Genomic DNA, 20,222 nt, shown 5'->3' with positions numbered 1-20,222 from the left:
AGGCAGAGACATTTGGCATGGACCCTGGTGGATCCTTGTAGCCTGCAAAGGCAGGTACAGACCCCCAAAAGACAGAACTTCAGAAGAGGCACGCTGTTGAAAAGGACTTTGGAAGAGATTTATGGCCCTCTGCCAAGAAAAGCCGAGTTCCAGACGCGAGTCGGAGAGGAGGTGTCCCGGGAAGCCTCGCTCCTGTGCACTGCTGGTCGGTATCAGGAACCTCCGAATCGATTTTGGACGGATTGCTTTTGGGTAAGATGGTTCAGAATCAGACACATCATAGGATTCCCACCTAGCCATGAGCAGGGGGAGGGAGGTTTATGGCTGCCTTGCTATCAGCAGGCGGAGAAAGCAATTAAAGTCCCTCAGAGACTGGGGAAGGATTCTCACCTAGCGACGAGCTGGGGGAGGGAAGTTTATGACTGCCTTGCCAGCAGCAGGTGGTTCAGCAAGGGCCTTGCCAGCAGCAAGGCCAGGGAAAAAATTAAGTTAGAAATATTTCCAAGTGAGTTGCAGGACATACATTTTTGCTATTTCACCCCTTCAGAATCCCTGACCCCAGAAGGCGGGAGGGCGCTGCAGGCGACTCCCCGGGCATTGGGGGACAGAGGGGAGGGGGACGGGACCACGAAAAAATGCGGGCTCGGTGCCGCAGGGATGTCCAGGGAGGGGCAACCTGCGGGGACCGGGACGCAGAAGGACAGGACCATGCGGGCGGCTCTCAGCCCAAAGGGGGAGGGAGCGGCAGCCTTCACACTGACCGGGACAAAAACAGGAAAAAAGCGCGGATTCGGTGCATTTAGCTGCAAGGGATGTCCAGGGAGGGGCAACCTGCGGCAATGGCCGGGACGCAGGACAGCGAGAATTGTGAAAAGACACAGACAGACCTGTCTCCAGCTGTCAGAAATGCTGGGGGAGGAGATGAATGCCCTGTTTCAGGGAAACCTGAGTTGTCCACATTAGAACTGGCAGATTCTAATGGGGAGAGAAATTTATGCTTTTTAAGTCAAAGGTGAAAAAAATTAACAACTTTGAAGCAATTGCAGGCAGCTGCCCGGACAGAGCCGGACAGAGCAAACCCGGGCACAGCAGCATGAAGTCACCAGCCCAGGCTCACCGAGAGAGGGGGGGCAGGCACAGCCACCCTGCTCCAGAGGCTCCAGCAGCACCCCCACTGCTCCCCCTGTGCCTGCACAGACCCAGTGCTGCAGACGGGAGGGGAATGGGGGATGGAGAGAGGCCAAGAGCTGCTTTTTATCTATACTGTGGAGAACAAACAGAACAAGGGAACAGGACAAGAGAGTCAGTTTTATTTTCAGTTCTTGTATGTTAAACTAAAGGTGTTTGTTTTTGCATTTTTGTTAAAAAAATAGCTGAAACTTTAAGAATGGTAAAGGTATTTTAATAGTATTAGGTATTTTAATAATTGAAGGTATAATAAGGTATTTTGTATTTTATTTGAATATATATCATCTATATTTAGTGATTTGTTATTGGTCAGATATGAGTGGACATTTATTTAAATGTCAACATTGAGTTTTAATTTTCCTATAGTTAATGGTTTTAGAGAAGCCAGTTTATAAGTATTTGCAATATTGTCAATATAAATCAATAGATTTTGAGTTGGATTTTAAAATTTAAATTTAGTTTCTGTATTTAATTTTAAAAACACTGTAATAAGATTGTATGAATTCTATATCACAGAACAATTTTGTTTTCTATTTCATTGTTTAATTTGAAATCTTTCAATATTTTAAGTAAGTTTTGGAAAGCCCCCAGATGTGTCCTTGAATCAAATGTATGAAGATAATCAGCTAAGTTGTGAACTTAATGTTTCTTTGTTTTCCTTTTATTAATTCTCTCTTTTATTTTGGCAGGTCTTTTGTGACCTGACACTTTGATATCTTATGGTTTTGAATATTTTGCAGAATTCCAGAAAATTATTTGAGCTTCATTCTCAGAAAAAAAATTTTAATGTTATGGTTTTCCTGAGTTGTTATTATAGAAGCACTGCAGTGTCTTGCCATGTTCAAAGTATCTTACTCTAAAGATGAATTTTAGAGAAAATGAGTTGCTAGAGGAGTTTGATTTCTTTTTGAAATGTTTAATTGTAACTTTGTTGTTAAGAGTTGTGGTTTATTTCTTTAATAAGAAGATGTCAGGGAGTTCTCTTCCAATTAGAGTTTAGGCTCTGGCCAAGCCTTAATTCTGACTGAAAGAGAAATTGTGTAAACCCAGGTGTTTTCTGCATCAAAATAATATTCCAATCGCTTGGATTGACAATTTGACTTATCAATATAACAGCTGAAGCTGACTTTGAAGTGAATTTGGTGTTCATTTTCCGGAGATGACCATCTAATTCCTCATTGAATCAAGGTTTGTCAGCTGTCTGCAGACCCTGAGGTGATGACACAGTTTTTTTAAAATTGATAATTATCTAATCTTGTAAATGTATGCCTGTTATTTAAAGTATTGTTAATTATTGTATTATGTTTACTTGCAAAAGATTGTAAACTTTGGGTTTGTTTTCTTTGTTAGATAATACTTAAAATAATAGTACAAGGGAAAATTTTCCAGTTTTGATCAAAAATATAGAGACAGAGAAAGTTGAAAAGCTTACAAAGTAAGCATTTGGGGGAAGGGTTCTGTTTGTGTCTCCACAGAAAGAGGACAGAGATGGTTGAAGCCTGCAGCAAGATTGGAACACCACAACATATAGCTTCAGCTGTCAAGGAGCAAATGACGGAAGTTCTTCAAGAACAACATAAAAAGGTTTTTGCAAATTTTAAGAAGAAAAAGAATCCATCTAAAGGACAATGCTACGACTGTGGAATTTTTGGACATTTTTGGAAAAATTGTCCTCAATCCACAAAGACTTCAAGCTACCAGAACTTTACCCTAGATGTCGCAGAGGAAGACATCTGGCAAGTAAATGTTATTCTCTGACGGATGTGGACAGAAAACCATTGCCACTGCCAAAAAACACGAAGTGCAGGATCATCTTGTGCTACGACAGAAATGATGGCAGTGCAACAAGGAACAGCAACAACACCGGCACAGACAATACAGTTGTTGGGGAATGTCAATCTGACTCCCTCAGCAGGGTGTTAGGGGACATCCCCTGTGACAGGGATTTGCTGCCCAGGAACGCAGTACATCCTGTCAGCTTCAAAAGTGACTTGTTTTTTTTGAATGAAGAATCTGCATCTATACGTACAGGACTGAAAGCACCGTGCCGAAAGAGACAAGATTTTTTGATAATAGGCAGAGACCAGTGCAGCATTTATGGACTGACAATGTATCCTACTGTTGTTTCAGCAGACTGCTTCGAAGAGCTGACAGTTTTAGCAAGGGCTCTTCGACCCCCATTGACAATTCCACAAAATACTCAATTGGCAAAAAGGATAGCTCTGCCATCGCATCCATTGGAGCATCAAGCAATGCCGGTGATGGGCGACGGGCATCCACACTATAATGACCATGTCGAAGTACACACATTATGGTTGAAGTACATAACCCGTGAACAGCCAACTATTACTTGGGACTTGATATACCATAACAGGAAAACAACCATCACAGGGATGGTGAACACCGGACGTGACAGTGATTTCATATATTTTCTGACCTCGAGAATGGAACTTGATTGTACCTTTGGATCAAATCACAGGCATTGGAGGAAGTTCTGTATGCCTCCAAAGTGAAAATTCAATAACATTCACAGGACCCGGACAGAAGACAGCTATTACTCGTGTAAAAGCCATTCACTGTATGGGGAAGAGATCTTTCACAGTGGAACATGTACCTGACAATGGATTTTTAGTAGGACTTACTGTGGCACTCGCCACTCCACACCAATACGTGGACTCTTTACCATTCCATTTAGTAGTGTTGGGAGAAGAAACACAGCTATATGGTTTGATTTTTCATTGGGACGAACACAAAAAAGACACTCTTTTAATTATAGAATGGGTTTCCCTATCTTACAGATCTCCAAGGACAATTCTTACAGATTCAGAAATGACAGTACAAGTGATAATAAAGGGAAGAACAAGGTTGATGACAATAATGGGCAAGGACTTTTCAATAAACAATGCGGCAAGGACCACAGATTTCTACAATACCAATGAATCAAAAAATGGATGAGGCAGCAGCTTGGCCTCAATCTCAACAAGTAATACATTTGAACAGACAAATTCCTACAGAGACACACAGACCTGCAACAGCAGCTCAAGATACTTTAGTTGATTGGACAAATATTCGAATGGACTTGACAAGAAGCAGAAAATGTCCTGCAATTGGGACTGGTGAAATAGCCATGCCAGTGAATTATGACCCACAAGGACAAAACCAAAGATGGCAAAAATTAAATAATGATTTAGTTAAAGATTCAATTAAGGCAATTAGAGATTATGGACTGGGATCTTCATATTTTAAACCATTTTTAAAAGGTATTCTCAATGAATATGACTTGACTTCAAGTGACATGAAATCTCTTGTGTCATTGATACTGACACACAAGGACTTATATGGGAGCGCAGATGGAGAAGAGCTTTGAAGGAGCTGCGAAAGAAATACCAAGGTGGTGCTCATGCTAACCTCACCATGGCAGAATTAGCAGGAGACCCTCCTCACAATGATCCAGTACAACAAGCCGCCAAGATTCCAAGGGGAGTGTTGGCAGACATCAAGGAAAAAGGATGTGAACTTCTCTTCAAACAAGATTTAAAAGACTTAAGGACTGACAGTGAAAAATGATTGTTTATATGCTGTTGTATCTTATTTTTTGTCAACTGTATTAGGTGAAAAAGAGGATTTACCAGTGATGCAGCCAAGGGAGAGTGTTTGGGAAAGTTTAGCATGGACAGTGGGGTTGGAAACAATTTGTTTGAGGCATTCCAGGCAAAAAAGCCATTTTCAACATGTCTGGTGGGATTGGCAGTGAAAGAATGGCCCATTCCGGAGGGCATCCCTTCATGGGTGATGTGAGTTGTGACAACTCCTGTGAATGGATGGCATGTGTGGGTTCAATTTCTCCCTGTGGCTGTTTTCAAACCAAAAGAATTAGAAATTTTTGTTTCAACAATGGATATTGGAATTGTATGTGATGTTTTAGGGGTGAAAAAGAACCAAACAATGGATGTTACTCCGAATTAGAATGTATATAGCAATTATATTGTAGTCTCAAACAAACCATCCTTCCGAGTTCTAGCACAGTTATTGTGCCTGGATGGTCTGTTTGACCTTTTTGATCTTTTACCTTTGTAAAAAGAAATTTTGAAAGTAGGTTTTTATATATTAGTGGAGCTTGTTACTATTCTCATTGCTTTGCCATGCATCATCCCATGCACTCGGCATGCCTTGAACAAAGCTGTGAAAAGGGCTCTGGACAAAACCATGAAGGAGGTCTTTTTGCTGCAAACAGAGGGGGGAGATGTGGGAGTCCAGGGTTTTTCCCTGGCTCCTTTGGGGGTGCAGAACCCCCCTGGCAGACCCCTCAGAGACCCCTGAGTGCTGCCCAGGAGCTGCAGGGGCTGGATTTGGCTCCTTGGGAGAACCTGCCCACATTGAGAGAAGAGACACAGAAAATAATGATGAGTAGAGTGTAAATTAGAATGTTAGAACGTAGATAAATAGGTTTTCTTGAATGTTTATGATAAGGGACACGTGGCCAAGATGGAGAATTTGGGGGGTGGACACCTTTTCCTCCTTCTTCTCCATGTCATCCATGTTGGGTGACACGTTGGCACTCTTGGATTGGTTGGGGTCAGGGCTGGACCATTTAATAAAATTGTATTGTATTGGTAAAATTTTGTAAACATGTAATACGTAGTACTAACTATATAAGATAAGCCCTGCCTTGACCAGGCAGATCCCACCATGGATGCCAGGCTGAGCAGACCGCTGCTGGCCAGGCAAAAGGTCCCAGAGATAAGAAATAATAAACAATCCTTGGGAAAAGAGAAAACCGTCTCTGGCAGTCTCTCTTCGGCAGCTTCGGGGAAAACCAGGTTTTGAACCACCTTCGTGTCCCTCTGGGGTGATCTCGGGGCAGAGGAGGAACCCCAGACTGGGACACCTATCTATGTGCTGTGCAACACAAGTTCAGAATATAAATCACTATGCATCTGCTCTACCCATCCCACTTAGTAAAATTCTCTATTTAAGGCAAAAAAAATCATTCTGTTATTGCAGCTGACACCAAATTTCTTCATGATGTAACAATTATCTCAGAGCAGAACAGAGTCCTGCTAATATGGATTTTACCACACGGGATGAAAACGGCAAAATTACTTGTAGCAAAACAAAATACATTTAAAGAGTTAAGAAAGGACCTCATGATGGTTTCTCAACCCTTCTACATTTCTGAGTTTTCTGAAGAGATAATACAGGACAGCTTTTTACTGACCTTGGGAGATAGAAATCACCAAAGCAATTAATTCTTTTCTAAGAGCTCTATGATGGAAACCCAACAGTTCCCGTAGGGAGCCAGCAACAATACATCACACAGTAAATACTTCAATAAACAAAAGCCAACTTTTCAACTAGGTTGAATTGCTCATTAGAAGAGAGTATTTTGAAAAATATTCAACAAGTGCAAAAGCAGCAAAAGGAACAAGGACAACACTGAAGATCCCAGAAAAATTGTGCAGAAGAGCAACAGAAATGAAAATAATTCCAAAATTATCACTAACCTGCATATGCTACTTAAGAGAAGAGTTAACAGCCACTTCTTATCCAATCTACTCTTATCCTGTCCTTAGCCATATGGATTTATATACTCATGTGCCCTTACTGCATGACTATTACACATTTTGATATTCACTACAGTCAGATTGACTCTAGAATCATATTCAAATCTATGAGGGTATTAACTCCTGCTTGGTACCTATCAAGTTTCACCTCTGGATAAATGTACATAGACATATTTAAGAGTTTTTATATGAACCAAATGTGAGCTTAGCAAGAAAACCTGAAATCTAACAGAGAACTCCGGGTAAAAACTTCCACAACTTCCAAGTAAACACTAGACACTGGAATGATACAGATCAGAAGGCAAGAGGAAATGGCCAGAAGTTGTGTCAGGGAACGTTAAACTGGATGTTAAGAAAAATTAATTCAATGAAAAGGCTGTCAGGCATTAGGACAGACTGACCAGGGAAGCTGTTGAGTCACCAGCCCTGGAGGTATTTGAAAGATGTGCCAGACTGGCACTTAGGGACATGGTTCAGTGGTGGGCTTGCAGTGTTAGGTCCATTCTTAGAGGCCGTTCCCAATCTAAAAGATTCTATGAATACATCACTGAGCACACTTTTAACACAAGTCGTAGCACACTATTAAACCTTGATCCTGTTATCAAAAAGCATTAAAAACTACAGTGATAACTGAGAACTTACTCAAATGATACAGTTGAAGACTTACTTAGAATATCCATGAATAACAGCATAATCCTCAGCTGTCCATCCATTAGTGTCTTTCTGGGAAACATCAGCACCATACTGAAGAAGAACCTTTATCAGACTAAGCTCTCCACCAGAAGCAGCAGTCCTAAGTGGAGTTCTGAAAGATCCAAGAAATATGATATGAAATAGATTGTTTTACACAATGACTGTAATTATTTTTCTTTCTGTTTGCCCTCAAAAAAGTACTCTCTCCATTACTTTAAAATGAAAAATGGAAAAGAAAAAGCATTTTTCATTAAGAGAAACAATTACATGATTAATCTTAAAGCTTCCACACAGACAACACTTACAAACTCTACTACTATGCAGGAGATAGCTTTTCAATTTGAGGGAATAGCACTGAGCTAGTCACAGGCTTCCTGCCAGAAAGGCCATCACAGGCAGTAACATTTTGCAAACATTTTGTTGTGGAAAACATCAAATGAGATATGACAGCAAGCCACTGAGGTATGACCGTCCTTCACAAATCACACAGAAGTAACTGCTTCTCTGTGGCTCCTTGTTTTGTATTTTTTCAGACCTCATTCCCATGCCTCTCTCAAACCAATCTGAAGAATATTAAAGACACCAATGTGAAGTTTGGACAGCCCCTCACCTTTCACATTGATCTCGAGCATGCACATCAGCTCCTTTTTTAAGAAGAAACTCCACTGTTTCTTCATGATGTTCGGATACAGCAAGAATAAGAGGGGTACATCCCTCCTAAAAGGGCATATAAAGTTAAAAAACAAATTAAAACAAACAAACAAAACTTCAAGAAAAATAGGAACACAACTTTTGGAAAGCAATTCATTAACAAATATAAAATATTACCTTCTTTTGGGCATCAATACTGGCATTATGCTCAAGTAACAGCCCTGCTACAGTACTATTACTAGACAGGACAGCCAGGTGAAGGGCAGTATTGCCATCAGCATCTGCCAGATTTGGGTCAGCACCGTGTTCTAGTAGAACAGCCACACATTTTTCTTGCTGGCACTGTACTGCCTGGAAACAAAAAAGAAAAAAATTCCAGCATTTGCACTTCACTTTGTTGCCATTTCCCCATCTTCCTAATCCTGGGAATTACGAGCCCCTCATAATTAGCTTATGTTAGAATATGTTAGATTAGCTAACATATGCCCATTCCACACCAATCACAATATGCATGATTTTACAAAGGTCTACATAAAGATTACTGACAAAGACATCATTTACTTCAAAATCAGTAAGTCTCACTTGCAAGAAGATACCATAATCCACGTAGCTTCATCAGTGGCGATCTGTTATCATTGTCAAAAAGATTCAGCTTACACTTGTTTTCTACTAGATACATAACTACATCCACATGGCCATTTGCACAAGCAAGATGCAGAGCTGTCCTAAAAAGTAAAGAAATTGAATTAGCACAGACAGGGATCATTTCAGGCTTTTTTGATCAACATACGACCACAAGTTTCACTTTGCAAATCTCAAGCTAAATAACCCACTCCATTACCAGCAGCTGCACACCAAATGATTGGGACTTGCTAGCAAAAAACCTTCCCAGCATCTGCTTAGTAAGGGGACATTTCCTTCACCGTAGAACTGAATCTGCAGACATTCCTGTGCCAGGTGTTGGGTGCTGCCCTCAGTGGGAGCACACTATGGTGGGGCAACTATTGTTGGGGGACCACTAGGCCCAGGAAGCAAGCTGTATTTTGACCCCCCCAGTGGATCAGGAAAATTGGGAAGGTCCCTTTGCCAAGGGGACCTGGGCTTTAAAGGGGCATTACTGGATTTGCGGCCAACATGCCTATTGCAGGTTACCCCCAAACTGGTCAGGAATATGTTATGTGGGGTATATCAGACCACTGTTCTTTTTGCTACCACAAGTTCAGGAAAACCAGTTAGGAATCAAGGTATATGATGATCTAATTAGGGAAAAGCGGTCGATTGATGTATCCCCTGGCTGGGGGGAGCAGCCAAAAGTGAGGTGATAATGAATGGCCAGCTGAACGGATCATACAACACTATGGACCAGACACTTGGAATCCTAATGAATTAATAGCAGGTCCCAGAGAACCCAATTTGAATTTAAATCAGATAATTAGGTTACAAGCTGTCTTTGAAATAGTAAGTAACCAGACAGCTACAGCTCTTGACCTTCTTGCTGAGCAGGCTACTCAGATGAGAAATGCAATATTTCAACACCGGATAGTATTAGACTATTTCTTAGCAGAAGAAGGGGGCGTGTGTGGCAAATTAAATGACTCAAACTGCTGTTTGCAAATACATGACAATGGAAAGGTGGTGAAACAAATAGCAAAAGAAATAAGGAAGTTAGCTCATGTACCTGTCCAAACATGAAAAGGATGGGAATGGGACATGTTTTTGTGGCTACCTGGTGGACTGTGAGTTAAACAACTGCTTTTTTTCCTCTTACGTGCTGTAGCAACTCTAATCTTTTTACCGTGCATAATCCCTTGTTTAATACAACTTATTCAACATATGATCAAGGGAATGCAGGTTATAGCCATGCCTACTGACCCAGAGATGGCTAACAAAAGGACAGAAACTGATGTCATTGCAAATAATTGCAAAACCGAAAAGGAGACGAGAACAAGAAATTCAGACGATAATAGATAAGTTTGTAAAGAGAATTACTAAAAATAGAAGAGGAGGGATTGAGAGGAATGTTACATTTGTCTTTACAAACAAGTTGTAGATCTGTTGGTAGGCAAAGTTAGCCTACCAAGAGATAGAAATAAACAATGGGAAGGATTACACTGATTGATGAATGGAAAAAGAGATTTGCCTTTACAAACAAACTGTAGGTTTTCTTCTAAATGAAATTGGGTAACAGAAGATGAAAGAAGAAATGTGGGGGGGGGGAAATATGAATTCTACAAGAATTAAAAATTGAAAGGGAAGGGTTACACAGTGGAGGGGAATGTCAGGTGTCAGGCGTTCCGGGAAGTCTGTGCTTCTCAAGTACCTCAGCCAATGGGGACAAGGAGAGGGAAAAGCGGCCGGGAAAATAGGATAAAAAGGGAGGCTGCGTCCTCCAAACTTTGAGAGATCCCAGGGGAATGCTCCATGGCCTCTCCCTTTATTCGAATAAAGCAAAAAGGACTCCTCTGTCTCCTTTCTGGACATAAACCTCTGGTGTTTGTGGATTAATTTTCCTTACGGGGGCGCCCGCCGAGGCCGCCCTCACGGCCGCGCCCGTGCCCTACGTTGACGCCCTCGGTTGTTCCCCGCGTGCCGCTGGCCGTCGCGGCGCCGCAGTCGCGTGCTGCCGCCGTTCTCCCGTTGCCCGTGGTTCTGTTGGTGCCGCGGTTCTCCCATTGCCGGAGCCGGCGCTCAGAGCTGCCCAACCCTCTCTGGGAGAAGCAGCTCACTCCGCGTTGGGAGCACTGCGCGTCCTTGCCACCCTCTGGGAGGCTCCTGGCCGCAGCCACCGCGCGGGGCGACCGTGTGCCTAGTGCCTGTCCCCTTCGCTTCCTTGCCATCCCCACCCGACCGCCAGCACCGTGCCGGGTGCTTTCTTCTGCTGGGTCGCCCCCAGCAGGGCCATGGCGTGGCGCGGCCTGCAGAAGAGAGTCACGGGGCTCTTCTGCAGCAGGCGACAGCAGTCGCCATCCAGTAGCCCGTCTCGGCAGCCCTGTGCCACCACCAGCAGCGCTGCCTCTGAGCTGAAGGAGAAGGCCCAGGGCAGGCTGCACCGCGCGGCTGCCCGCGGCGACCTGGCCTGGCTCAGACGGTGGCGCTGGTATTACAAGAGAGTCGGCATCGACCCGCCAGACCAGCAGAGGCGGTCAGTTCTATGGGCCACCGAGGGGACACCTTGGCTGCTTCTGGCAGGCGCTGCTGCGGCATTTTCTGAGCCGAGCTCCACTAGCCCTCGGCAGGCTTCTCGTAAGGGAAAGGCAGAACGAGAGCATCAGCATGGTGCTGATGACCAACGCCCCCTCCCACACCCAGCAGCTTTGGATGCCATGTGGAAGCAGCGCTCTGAAGGCCGTGGGTGGGATCTTGTTCAAGCTAATGGCTTGAAAAGTGAGATATGTCCTGTCAGCTGGACAGGAGTGAGCTCTGGAGCTTTCCACGGCTTGGAGCTGCCTTCTCGGCTCAAGCACTGTTGGAAGTGCATGCTGCCGGCCTTTGCCGTGCTCTCTCTGCAGGGCTGTTCGCAGCTGCTCGGACCTCAGCCATTCTCTTCTGCCTGCTGGCTGATGTAGCTGCAGCAAGTGGGAGGAATAGAGGCTGGGCAGGCTCCCCAAGGCTGTGTTAGGACACTGATTTTATTATCATCACAGCAAACAAGGCTGTGTTGAGACTATCTGTTTCATTTTTAGGACGCCTCTGCATTTTGCTTCTGCGAATGGCCACACAGATATCGTTAGATATCTCGCAAGAAAGAACTGCAAGCTGAATGTGGCTGATAACTTCAAAAGAACTCCACTGATGAGGGTGAGTGGACTGGGTTCTGATCTTGTAAGTGGAGCTTATTGACAGTGCATTACAGGACAGGTGTCCTGCACGATTCCTTACACAGAAGGGCCATAGAAGCATGCATGTTGTTACCTGCTGTGCCTTAGGCCTCTGTTAGCTAAATCTTTGAAGATGTCCTTCAATTCCAGCATTCAGGAAATGAGCGAGTTGTGACAAGAATGACACAAAAATGTTGAAAGTCCTCCCTCCTTTTTTGTGTGTCATTCCCAGGCAGTACAGTGCCAGCAAGAGAAATGCGTGGCTGCTCTGCTGGAACATGGTGCTGACCCAAATCTGGCAGATGCTGATGGCAACACTGCCCTTCACCTGGCTGTCCTCTCCGGCAACACTACTGTAGCAGGGCTGTTGCTAGAGCATAATGCCAGTAGTGATGCTGAGAACCAGGTAACCTTGGCATGCAGGTAAAGCTTCTCTTTTGAACAGATGCAAGCTTGTCTTTGGTTTTCTCATGGAGATTCTCTCTTCTTTCAGGAGGGATATACTGCATTCAATCTTGCAGTCTCCAAACAGCACCAAGAGATGCTGGAATGTCTTCTGAAAAAAGCAGCTGATGGACATGCTGCTGAGCAGTGTGAAAGGTGAGGGATTTGTCTAAGCATACTTTCAGGTTGATATTGTTTTAACTGGTAGCTTTTTTCTAGCACTCTTTGTAATTTCTTCATTCTGCATACCATACCAAAGATTAACTTCATGGCCATTACTCTTTGAGTATGAATAGGAAAGAAAGATTAGTTCTGCCATCATTGCTGCCATCAATAATGTCTGAATAGGCCCCTCAAAAAAGAGCATTGGATTCTGCAAAGGAAAACTAGAAATTATCTTTATTGGCTTCTGTTTAAGCAGTGGCTCTGAGCTTTGAGCTTCCCTTGAGAAGGGGGGCCAGCCCAGAGTTCTTATACTGGTGCCTTCCAGAAGAAGCTATGTAAACACATGGCTTTCACAGAAGGCTTGAAGCCCTCATGATGAGCAGTCCTAAATGTTGCTGATGCTTGCTGCTCCTTGCACCTGCTGTGATGTCTTAGAAACAGGCCCTCCAAACAAGCTCAGGTCAAATGGTGTGCTGTTTTTGGAGGCTCTTCATCTCAGAAGTCAATACTCAAGGACCTGGAGACTAACTTTGGGAAAGTGTTCCTACCAAAGGTAACTGTTTGTGTGCTTTGGAATGTTTCAGAACCTACCAGACACTTGAAAAAATCAATGCTAAGATCCTCTGGGTGTGTCCAGGTCTGGACAGCAGTCAGAGTGCAGGAGACAGCTTCTCAAGGAAACGTGAGAAGATCTCATCAAGAAAGACGCTTGAAACCCCTGTGGTCAAGGTAAGCATTTTGAAATACCATTCTTGACTGCTGCTGGAGAGTGGCAGTATGCAAGGTTCTCCCTCTTAGCATGAAGTTAAAATCCTTTATTGGTCCATATTGTCTCATGTTCTAGGGGGATCCCTTTCCCCAGGATTTTACTGCTGCTTGTCCATGCTTAAAAAATACTTGAGGCTTGGGGGGGGGGGTGGTTATTCTTTTGGCACCACTGAGAGGAGTTTGGCTCCATCTCTGTTACTCCACCCTCCTGGCAGTTAATACACACAGACAAGGTGGCACCACTGAGCTTTGTCTAAGAAACAGGCACAGCTCTCTCAGCCTCTCCACACAGCTCACGTGGTCCAAGGCCTTTGGCATCTTCTTGCCCATCACAGGCCATCATCTCCATTTGCCATGATACTTTTAGGTTTTATCACGTTGTCTCTGTAACAGAGACAACGTAAGAATTTTTAGGAGTTTTAGAATTTACATTTAGGTCATATTAGTCTTAACTGTATGGTTTTTGTATAATTCTAGGCACGTCAGGAACTGGTTGAAAAAATCACTAAGGAACTGGAAAGAGGTAATGTGTCATTACATTAGGAGTGTTTTTAAGGAAAAAGGTGACTGTTTCTATGTCTTGACAGCTTTCAAGCCATTACTTTCAACCTCCTCTGCTAAGCACAGAGATGTTTTCCTGCTAGCTGTCCAGTTTAGACTGGAATTTGAAAAGTTCCTGCTTCCCAAAACATTGCATAGAATGTTATGCACTTGCCTGGAAAAAACCAACAAAAAAAAATCATCCACTGGCTCAAACAGAAGCACTTGGTTGAAGATGAAGTTGCCCTTCACTAGAGTTAATTTCCAGCAAAAACATCAAAGAGCCCCCAGATTTTTATAGATCTTTCTAGATTTCCTTCCCTGTACATGGATTGCATTCAGTACTGAACCCTACCATACATGTCTCTGCTGTTAGATCTTGATTTTTCTTGCTATGATTCACGGCTTGTCTTTGTAGCCTAGCCTTTTGGCAGTCTTGTTTTGAATAAGGAAGAAGCACTTGATCAGGGACAAAAGACAACATTCCTTCAGGAAGAGATTGTTCAGTAGTGTTTAGGCAAACAGGAGTTCAGTGCTTGTAACATGGGGCATAAAACACACTCTACAATTTCAGGCCAGGAAGAGGAAATCCACCTGCTTCAGGATAGCTGGTCCTCCAGAGTCATTGCTTGGCAGGGACTGCAGCTGTGTAGCTGTAGTGTTCCCATAAAGCACAGCTTTGAATGTTTAAGGAAAGCAAAGACTTGAGGCTGAAGAGCTCTGCAGGAGCTATGCTAACAAGCACTGTTAAGGGCCACTGGAGTCCTGTGGAGGCCCAGATGTTCACTGTGTAGCCTCCACAACATCTGTCATTAGCTTTACAAATGCTGTTGACTGATAAACAAATGTGCACAAAATGCATTTCTTCCTTTTTGCCCAGCTCTTCCCTTGTTAGGTGTCCTTGGAAATTTTGAAGTCTCATTCAGGTTCAGAGACCCTCAAGTTATGTCAAATCTTCTTACAGTGCTTTATTTCTTCTTGTATGCTGTAAAAGTAACATAAGGAATGTTGTCTCCTTTCCCACAGTCACTGCTGACGTTGGAACTGGATTTGCTCAAGATTCAAGAAATTCCATTTGCCCAAGGATCCTGTTTGCAGACCAAAAGAGAAGTTCTAACCAAAAATTATAAATTTTGAATGAAATGGTGTGGACAATTTTTCTTGTATAGAGTATCTATAGTTTCCCTTCATTTCAGATGTGAAAACTTGTTTCTATACTCTATTAAATGTTTATAAAGTCGATTAAATGGATTTCAAGCACGGTGCTGCTGGGACTGAGTGACGAGACTTCAGTATTGGAAAGGGGTGCAAAATTAATACAAGCAAGAAAACAAAGCCCGTGCAAAAGAAGTCCGAGCTGAACTTTACTGAAGTTAAAGCATCTTGAAGTCCAAAGTGAGAGCAGAAATAGTTTACTGAAGTTATGGAAGTCATTGAAGCCCTCACAGTTGAGCCGTACACACTGCTACAGTTCCAAGGAGTTCTCGTTCCATATTTCACGTGCAGTAACACAGGAACAGCTCAAGCTGCTGTCTGAGGAGAGCACCTGCATAAAGAACCTCGGGGCTTCTACAGCCTCACAGTCGCCTCCTCACCCAGTCTCTCTCTTCCGCCCGAGTCTAAGGCTCTTCCCCCCCCTCTCCATATCCAGCGTCTTCGCCGGTGTCACCAGTCTTCATCTCCTTCGGAACCCAAAAGGTCGGCAATTCCAGGCTCCAGCTGCGTCTCTCAGAGTCTGTTCACCGCACTAGCGTCACCCATCTTCGCGCCCTTGGATATCCCGAGGGTTGGCAGTTCACGGCCTCTTGTTGGGCTCCCGCCCAACGCTTAAGCTGCATCGCTCGGCAGCTTGCGAGCCCAGCTGGACCAGACGTGTTCCTCGGCATCTGATCAGGCACCTAACAGATGGTATCTGAAGCTCCGCTCCATCCTCTTTCCTCCTGCATTAATCCTTGCTGTCTGTTCTTGCCACCCACTCGCCCAAGGCTGACAGCAGCAGCCGCGCAGCTCTGAATGCCCGGAGACACTAATTCCCTCCGAGCGCCATTCCGTCCCCGACTCCCCCGGGGGCGGGCCCGCCCGCCGCTGCCCTCCTGCGCGTGCGCGGGGCCGGCCGTGCGCCAGCGGGGGTCGGGGCTAGCGGGGGCGGCGGCCGCGGGCCGTGCCCCGGAGCTGCTGCTGAGCCTGAGGTGTGCCGAAGGAGCCGCATCGAGTCGAGGTCGCTGCCGGCACCTCCCTTCCCCTGTCCCTGCTGGAGGCACGCTACAGCCCGCCGGCGCTCTCCCTGGACGGGACTGTGCCCGCGTTCCTGCTGCGGGATGAAGAGGATCTTCGGGTTCGGGAGGAAGAGGAAGGGGCAGCCGCCGTGCGGCAGTGCCTCCCTTCCCTGCCCTGCTGGTGCCTACGAGCTTGGGCAGAAGGAGCCGGGCAAGCTCCACCGTGCGGCCGCCAGCGGCGACCTGGCCCAGGTGCGGCAGGGACTGAAGAAATACGGCATCGACGGGCGGGACAAGGCGGGGCGGTAAGGGCGAGAGCCGCGGGACGGTCTCCGGAGCCCCGTGTGCGGCTGCAGCAGCCCCGGGAGCTCCGCTGCTCAGGAGCGGACGGCAGCGTCGCTGCGAGGAGTGGGAGTGCGGTCGCCGCAGCCCTTGGCCGGCCGTGGGAATCAGGCTTGTGCTGCCGAAAAGCCCTTGAATTCGGCCAGCTGTTGCCTTACCTTTTTCGACGCGGCCCCCTCAGTGTCCTCATTGCCGGAGTTGTATGTCCTTGCCCAGGGGCGCAGGGGTGGAAGCGAGCTCCTAGCCTGGCAAAGGGGAGATGCAAGAGGAGCCTTTCTCCTCTGGCCATTCTCCAGCCGGGCTTGGACGTCTGAGTGTAATCGCACCTATCTATTCACCTCAGCGTGGGGGTTCAGTAGTTGGGCCCGAAGGATGCACTGCCTCAGCTAGGAGCAACTTAAGAAAGATGGACACTGCGGTTAGGAAGGAATCGTGATGCAGAATAAATATGCTGTGTGTGGATGCTGCTCGCACAGTTGTATTTTGTGAGTGTGATGTGGCAGCCTAAGCCACAGTGGGGTTTTAGGTGGCAGTTCGTTTTTTGCTCTGAGGCTTTGGTCCAGCTAATCAGTACCTTGGACTGGAAGATCTTGTGACTTGCAGGAGAAGCTGTGGCTTCTGATAGGTGTGAAGGCAGGACTTGTGGCAGCAATAAAACTCATCTAGTTCTATTGCCCTAAAACCACCTAGCTTGACAGGAGGAAACACATGCAAGGACTTCTTCGATGATAGTGTCTTTGTGTACAAGTAAACTGGTTAATTGACATGAGAGCCAAGATGTTGTGGTTTGAAGGACTGCTTTTCTTTCTGGCAAGAAATTGAATGAAACAGGTAAGTTTTCCTGTGCTGGTTATATGTTGTGGAAAGACAGTATTGCCCCCTTAGCTTGAGATTTGCAAAGTGAAACTTGTGGTCGTATGTTGATCATAAAAGCCTGAAATGATCCCTGTCTGTGCTAATTCAATTTCTTTACTTTTTAGGACAGCTCTGCATCTTGCTTGTGCAAATGGCCATGTGGATGTAGTTATGTATCTAGTAGAAAACAAGTGTAAGCTGAATCTTTTTGACAATGATAACAGATCGCCACTGATGAAGGTACGTGGATGATGGTATCTTCTTGCAAGTGAGACTTAGTGATTTTGAAGTAAATGATGTCTTTGTCAGTATTCTTTATGTAGACCATTGTAAAATCATGCATATTGTGATTGGTGTGGAATGGGCATATGTTAGCTAATCTAACATATTCTAACATAATCTAATTATGAGGTGCTCGTAATTCCCAGTATTAGGAAGATGGGGAAATGGCAACAAAGTGAAATGCAAATGCTGGAATTTTTTTCTTTTTTGTTTCCAGGCAGTACAGTGCCAGCAAGAAAAATGTGTGGCTGTTCTACTAGAACACGGTGCTGACCCAAATCTGGCAGATGCTGATGGCAATACTGCCCTTCACCTGGCTGTCCTGTCTAGTAATAGTACTGTAGCAGGGCTGTTACTTGAGCATAATGCCAGTATTGATGCCCAAAAGAAGGTAATATTTTATATTTGTTAATGAATTGCTTTCCAAAAGTTGTGTTCCTATTTTTCTTGAAGTTTTGTTTGTTTGTTTTAATTTGTTTTTAAACTTTATATGTCCTTTTAGGAGGGATGTACCCCTCTTATTCTTGCTGTGTCCGAACATCATGAAGAAACAGTGGAGTTTCTTCTTAAAAAAGGAGCTGATGTGCATGCTCGAGATCAATGTGAAAGGTGAGGGGCTGTCCAAACTTCACATTGGTGTCTTTAATATTCTTCAGATTGGTTTGAGAGAGGCATGGGAATGAGGTCTGAAAAAATACAAAACAAGGAGCCACAGAGAAGCAGTTACTTTGTGTGATTTGTGAAGGACGGTCATACCTCAGTGGCTTGCTGTCATATCTCATTCGATGTTTTCCACAACAAAATGTTTGCAAAATGTTACTGCCTGTGATGGCCTTTCTGGCAGGAAGCCTGTGACTAGCTCAGTGCTATTCCCTCAAATTGAAAAGCTATCTCCTGCATAGTAGTAGAGTTTGTAAGTGTTGTCTGTGTGGAAGCTTTAAGATTAAACATGTAATTGTTTCTCTTAATGAAAAATGCTTTTTCTTTTCCATTTTTCATTTTAAAGTAATGGAGAGAGTACTTTTTTGAGGTCAAACAGAAAGAAAAATAATTACAGTCATTGTGTAAAACAATCTATTTCATATCATATTTCTTGGATCTTTCAGAACTCCACTTATGACTGCTGCTTCTGGTGGAGAGCTTAGTCTGATAAAGGTTCTTCTTCAGTATGGTGCTGATGTTTCCCAGAAAGACACTAATGGATGGACAGCTGAGGATTATGCTGTTATTCATGGATATTCTAGGTAAATCTTGAACTGTATCATTTGAGTAAGTTCTCAGTTATCACTGTAGTTTTTAATGCTTTTTGATAACAGGATCAAGGTTTAATAGTGTGCTACGACTTGTGTTAAAAGTGTGCTCAGTGATGTATTCATAGAATCTTTGAGATTGGGAACGGCCTCTAAGAATGGACCTAACACTGCAAGCCCACCACTGAACCATGTCCCTAAGTGCCAGTCTGGCACATCTTTCAAATACCTCCAGGGCTGGTGACTCAACAGCTTCCCTGGTCAGTCTGTTCTAATGCCTGACAGCCTTTTCATTGAATTAATTTTTCTTATTATCCAGTTTAACGTTCCCTGGCACAACTTCTGGCCATTTCCTCTTGCCTTCTGATCTGTATCATTCCAGTGTCTAGTGTTTACTTGGAAGTTGTGGAAATTTTTACCCGGAGTTCTCTGTTAGATTTCAGGTTTTCTTGCTAAGCTCACATTTGGTTCATATAAAAACTTAAATATGTCTGTGTACATTTATCCAGAGGTGAAACTTGATAGGTAGCAAGCAGGAGTTAATACCCTCATAGATTTGAATATGATTCTAGAGTCAATCTGACTGTAGTGCATATCAAAATGTGTAATAGTCATGCAGTAAGGGCACATGAGTATATAAATCCATATGGCTAAGGACAGGATAAGAGTAGATTGGATAAGAAGTGGCTGTTAACTCTTCTCTTAAATAGCATATGCAGGTTAGTGATTATTTTTTACCTAATGTATTTCCTCTCTTTCTCTGTACGGTCTTAGTAAACAACTGGCAGAATTTGCAGACTGGGAAAACACAGGAGAAGCTTCTGCAGGTGGTGGTGCACGAGGCATCACAGCACTTGGCACTCCACATGGGGCAGCAGCTGCTGGCTTTCCATTGGGTGCACCTGCTGTGGATAGAGGAGGTTAGACCCTTGGCTATGGAGTAGCTCATGAGGACAATCAGTGTGGCCTTTTCTTAGTGGGTTTGTATTGTTAGTGCTTACTGTGTTCACTGTTGGTTTTAGTGGAGGCATCAGATGGAGCAGTACAAGCTTTGTGAATGTGGTTATTTGATGATAGTTGGAAGTGTTACTTGTCAGTCTGTGAAAGCATTTGTTTTGCATTCTGTGTTCACTTCTTACAGTTGTTACTTTCTGTCTGTCAGGCTGCCCATCTCTATGGGTTTTCCTTAAGAGAGAAGGAGGATAGGGAAAGAACATGGCAGAAGTGTTTTTACTTCTCGAGTGTGTGCATTTACCTAGAGATGGCAACTCAGATTGTGAAAATCCAATTACAAAAGCAGTGGGTTCCACCTGAGTAGTTGTTCCTCTTTCTGTAGTGGGAAGCAACAGCAAAATGAGCAGAAAGGTATGTCTTGTTGATTTTCATGTCGTATTTCTCAAAATCAGTTCCATCCATTTTCACATAGAGACATACTTAGCAAATATT

The 20,222-nt window shown here is 44.2% G+C and overlaps 2 protein-coding genes across 2 annotated transcripts in view; both read left to right on the top strand.

Annotated features, from left to right (window-relative positions):
• Positions 1–10,980: 10,980 nt before the first annotated feature.
• LOC306814747 (uncharacterized protein) lies at positions 10,981–15,721 on the top strand (the record flags this gene model as incomplete). The annotated part of the gene is made up of 7 exons (XM_079331126.1): positions 10,981–11,238; positions 11,780–11,894; positions 12,147–12,320; positions 12,408–12,514; positions 13,108–13,252; positions 13,769–13,814; positions 15,483–15,721. Exons 1-7 carry the CDS (start codon positions 10,997–10,999, stop codon positions 15,719–15,721), a joined length of 1,068 nt encoding a protein of 355 aa, XP_079187252.1. The 5' UTR covers positions 10,981–10,996.
• A 305-nt stretch (positions 15,722–16,026) lies between these two features.
• LOC306814745 (uncharacterized protein) overlaps positions 16,027–20,222 on the top strand; it is a gene marked incomplete at its 3' end in the record, with an annotated part of 5,085 nt that continues 889 nt past the window's right edge. The window contains exons 1-6 of the mRNA XM_079331112.1: positions 16,027–16,352; positions 17,370–17,484; positions 17,744–17,917; positions 18,029–18,135; positions 18,633–18,770; positions 20,113–20,141. Of these exons, the coding sequence (XP_079187238.1) occupies positions 16,150–16,352; positions 17,370–17,484; positions 17,744–17,917; positions 18,029–18,135; positions 18,633–18,770; positions 20,113–20,141 (766 nt within the window). The 5' untranslated portion in view covers positions 16,027–16,149. The remainder of the gene's footprint in view (positions 16,353–17,369; positions 17,485–17,743; positions 17,918–18,028; positions 18,136–18,632; positions 18,771–20,112; positions 20,142–20,222) is intronic.

This window comes from Erithacus rubecula (assembly GCF_903797595.1).
Source record: "Erithacus rubecula genome assembly, contig: SUPER_Z_unloc_2, whole genome shotgun sequence".
In the NCBI taxonomy this organism is placed as follows: domain Eukaryota; kingdom Metazoa; phylum Chordata; class Aves; order Passeriformes; family Muscicapidae; genus Erithacus; species Erithacus rubecula.
Note: the sequence above shows the minus strand (reverse complement) of the source record. Positions and strands in the feature narration are given on the sequence as shown.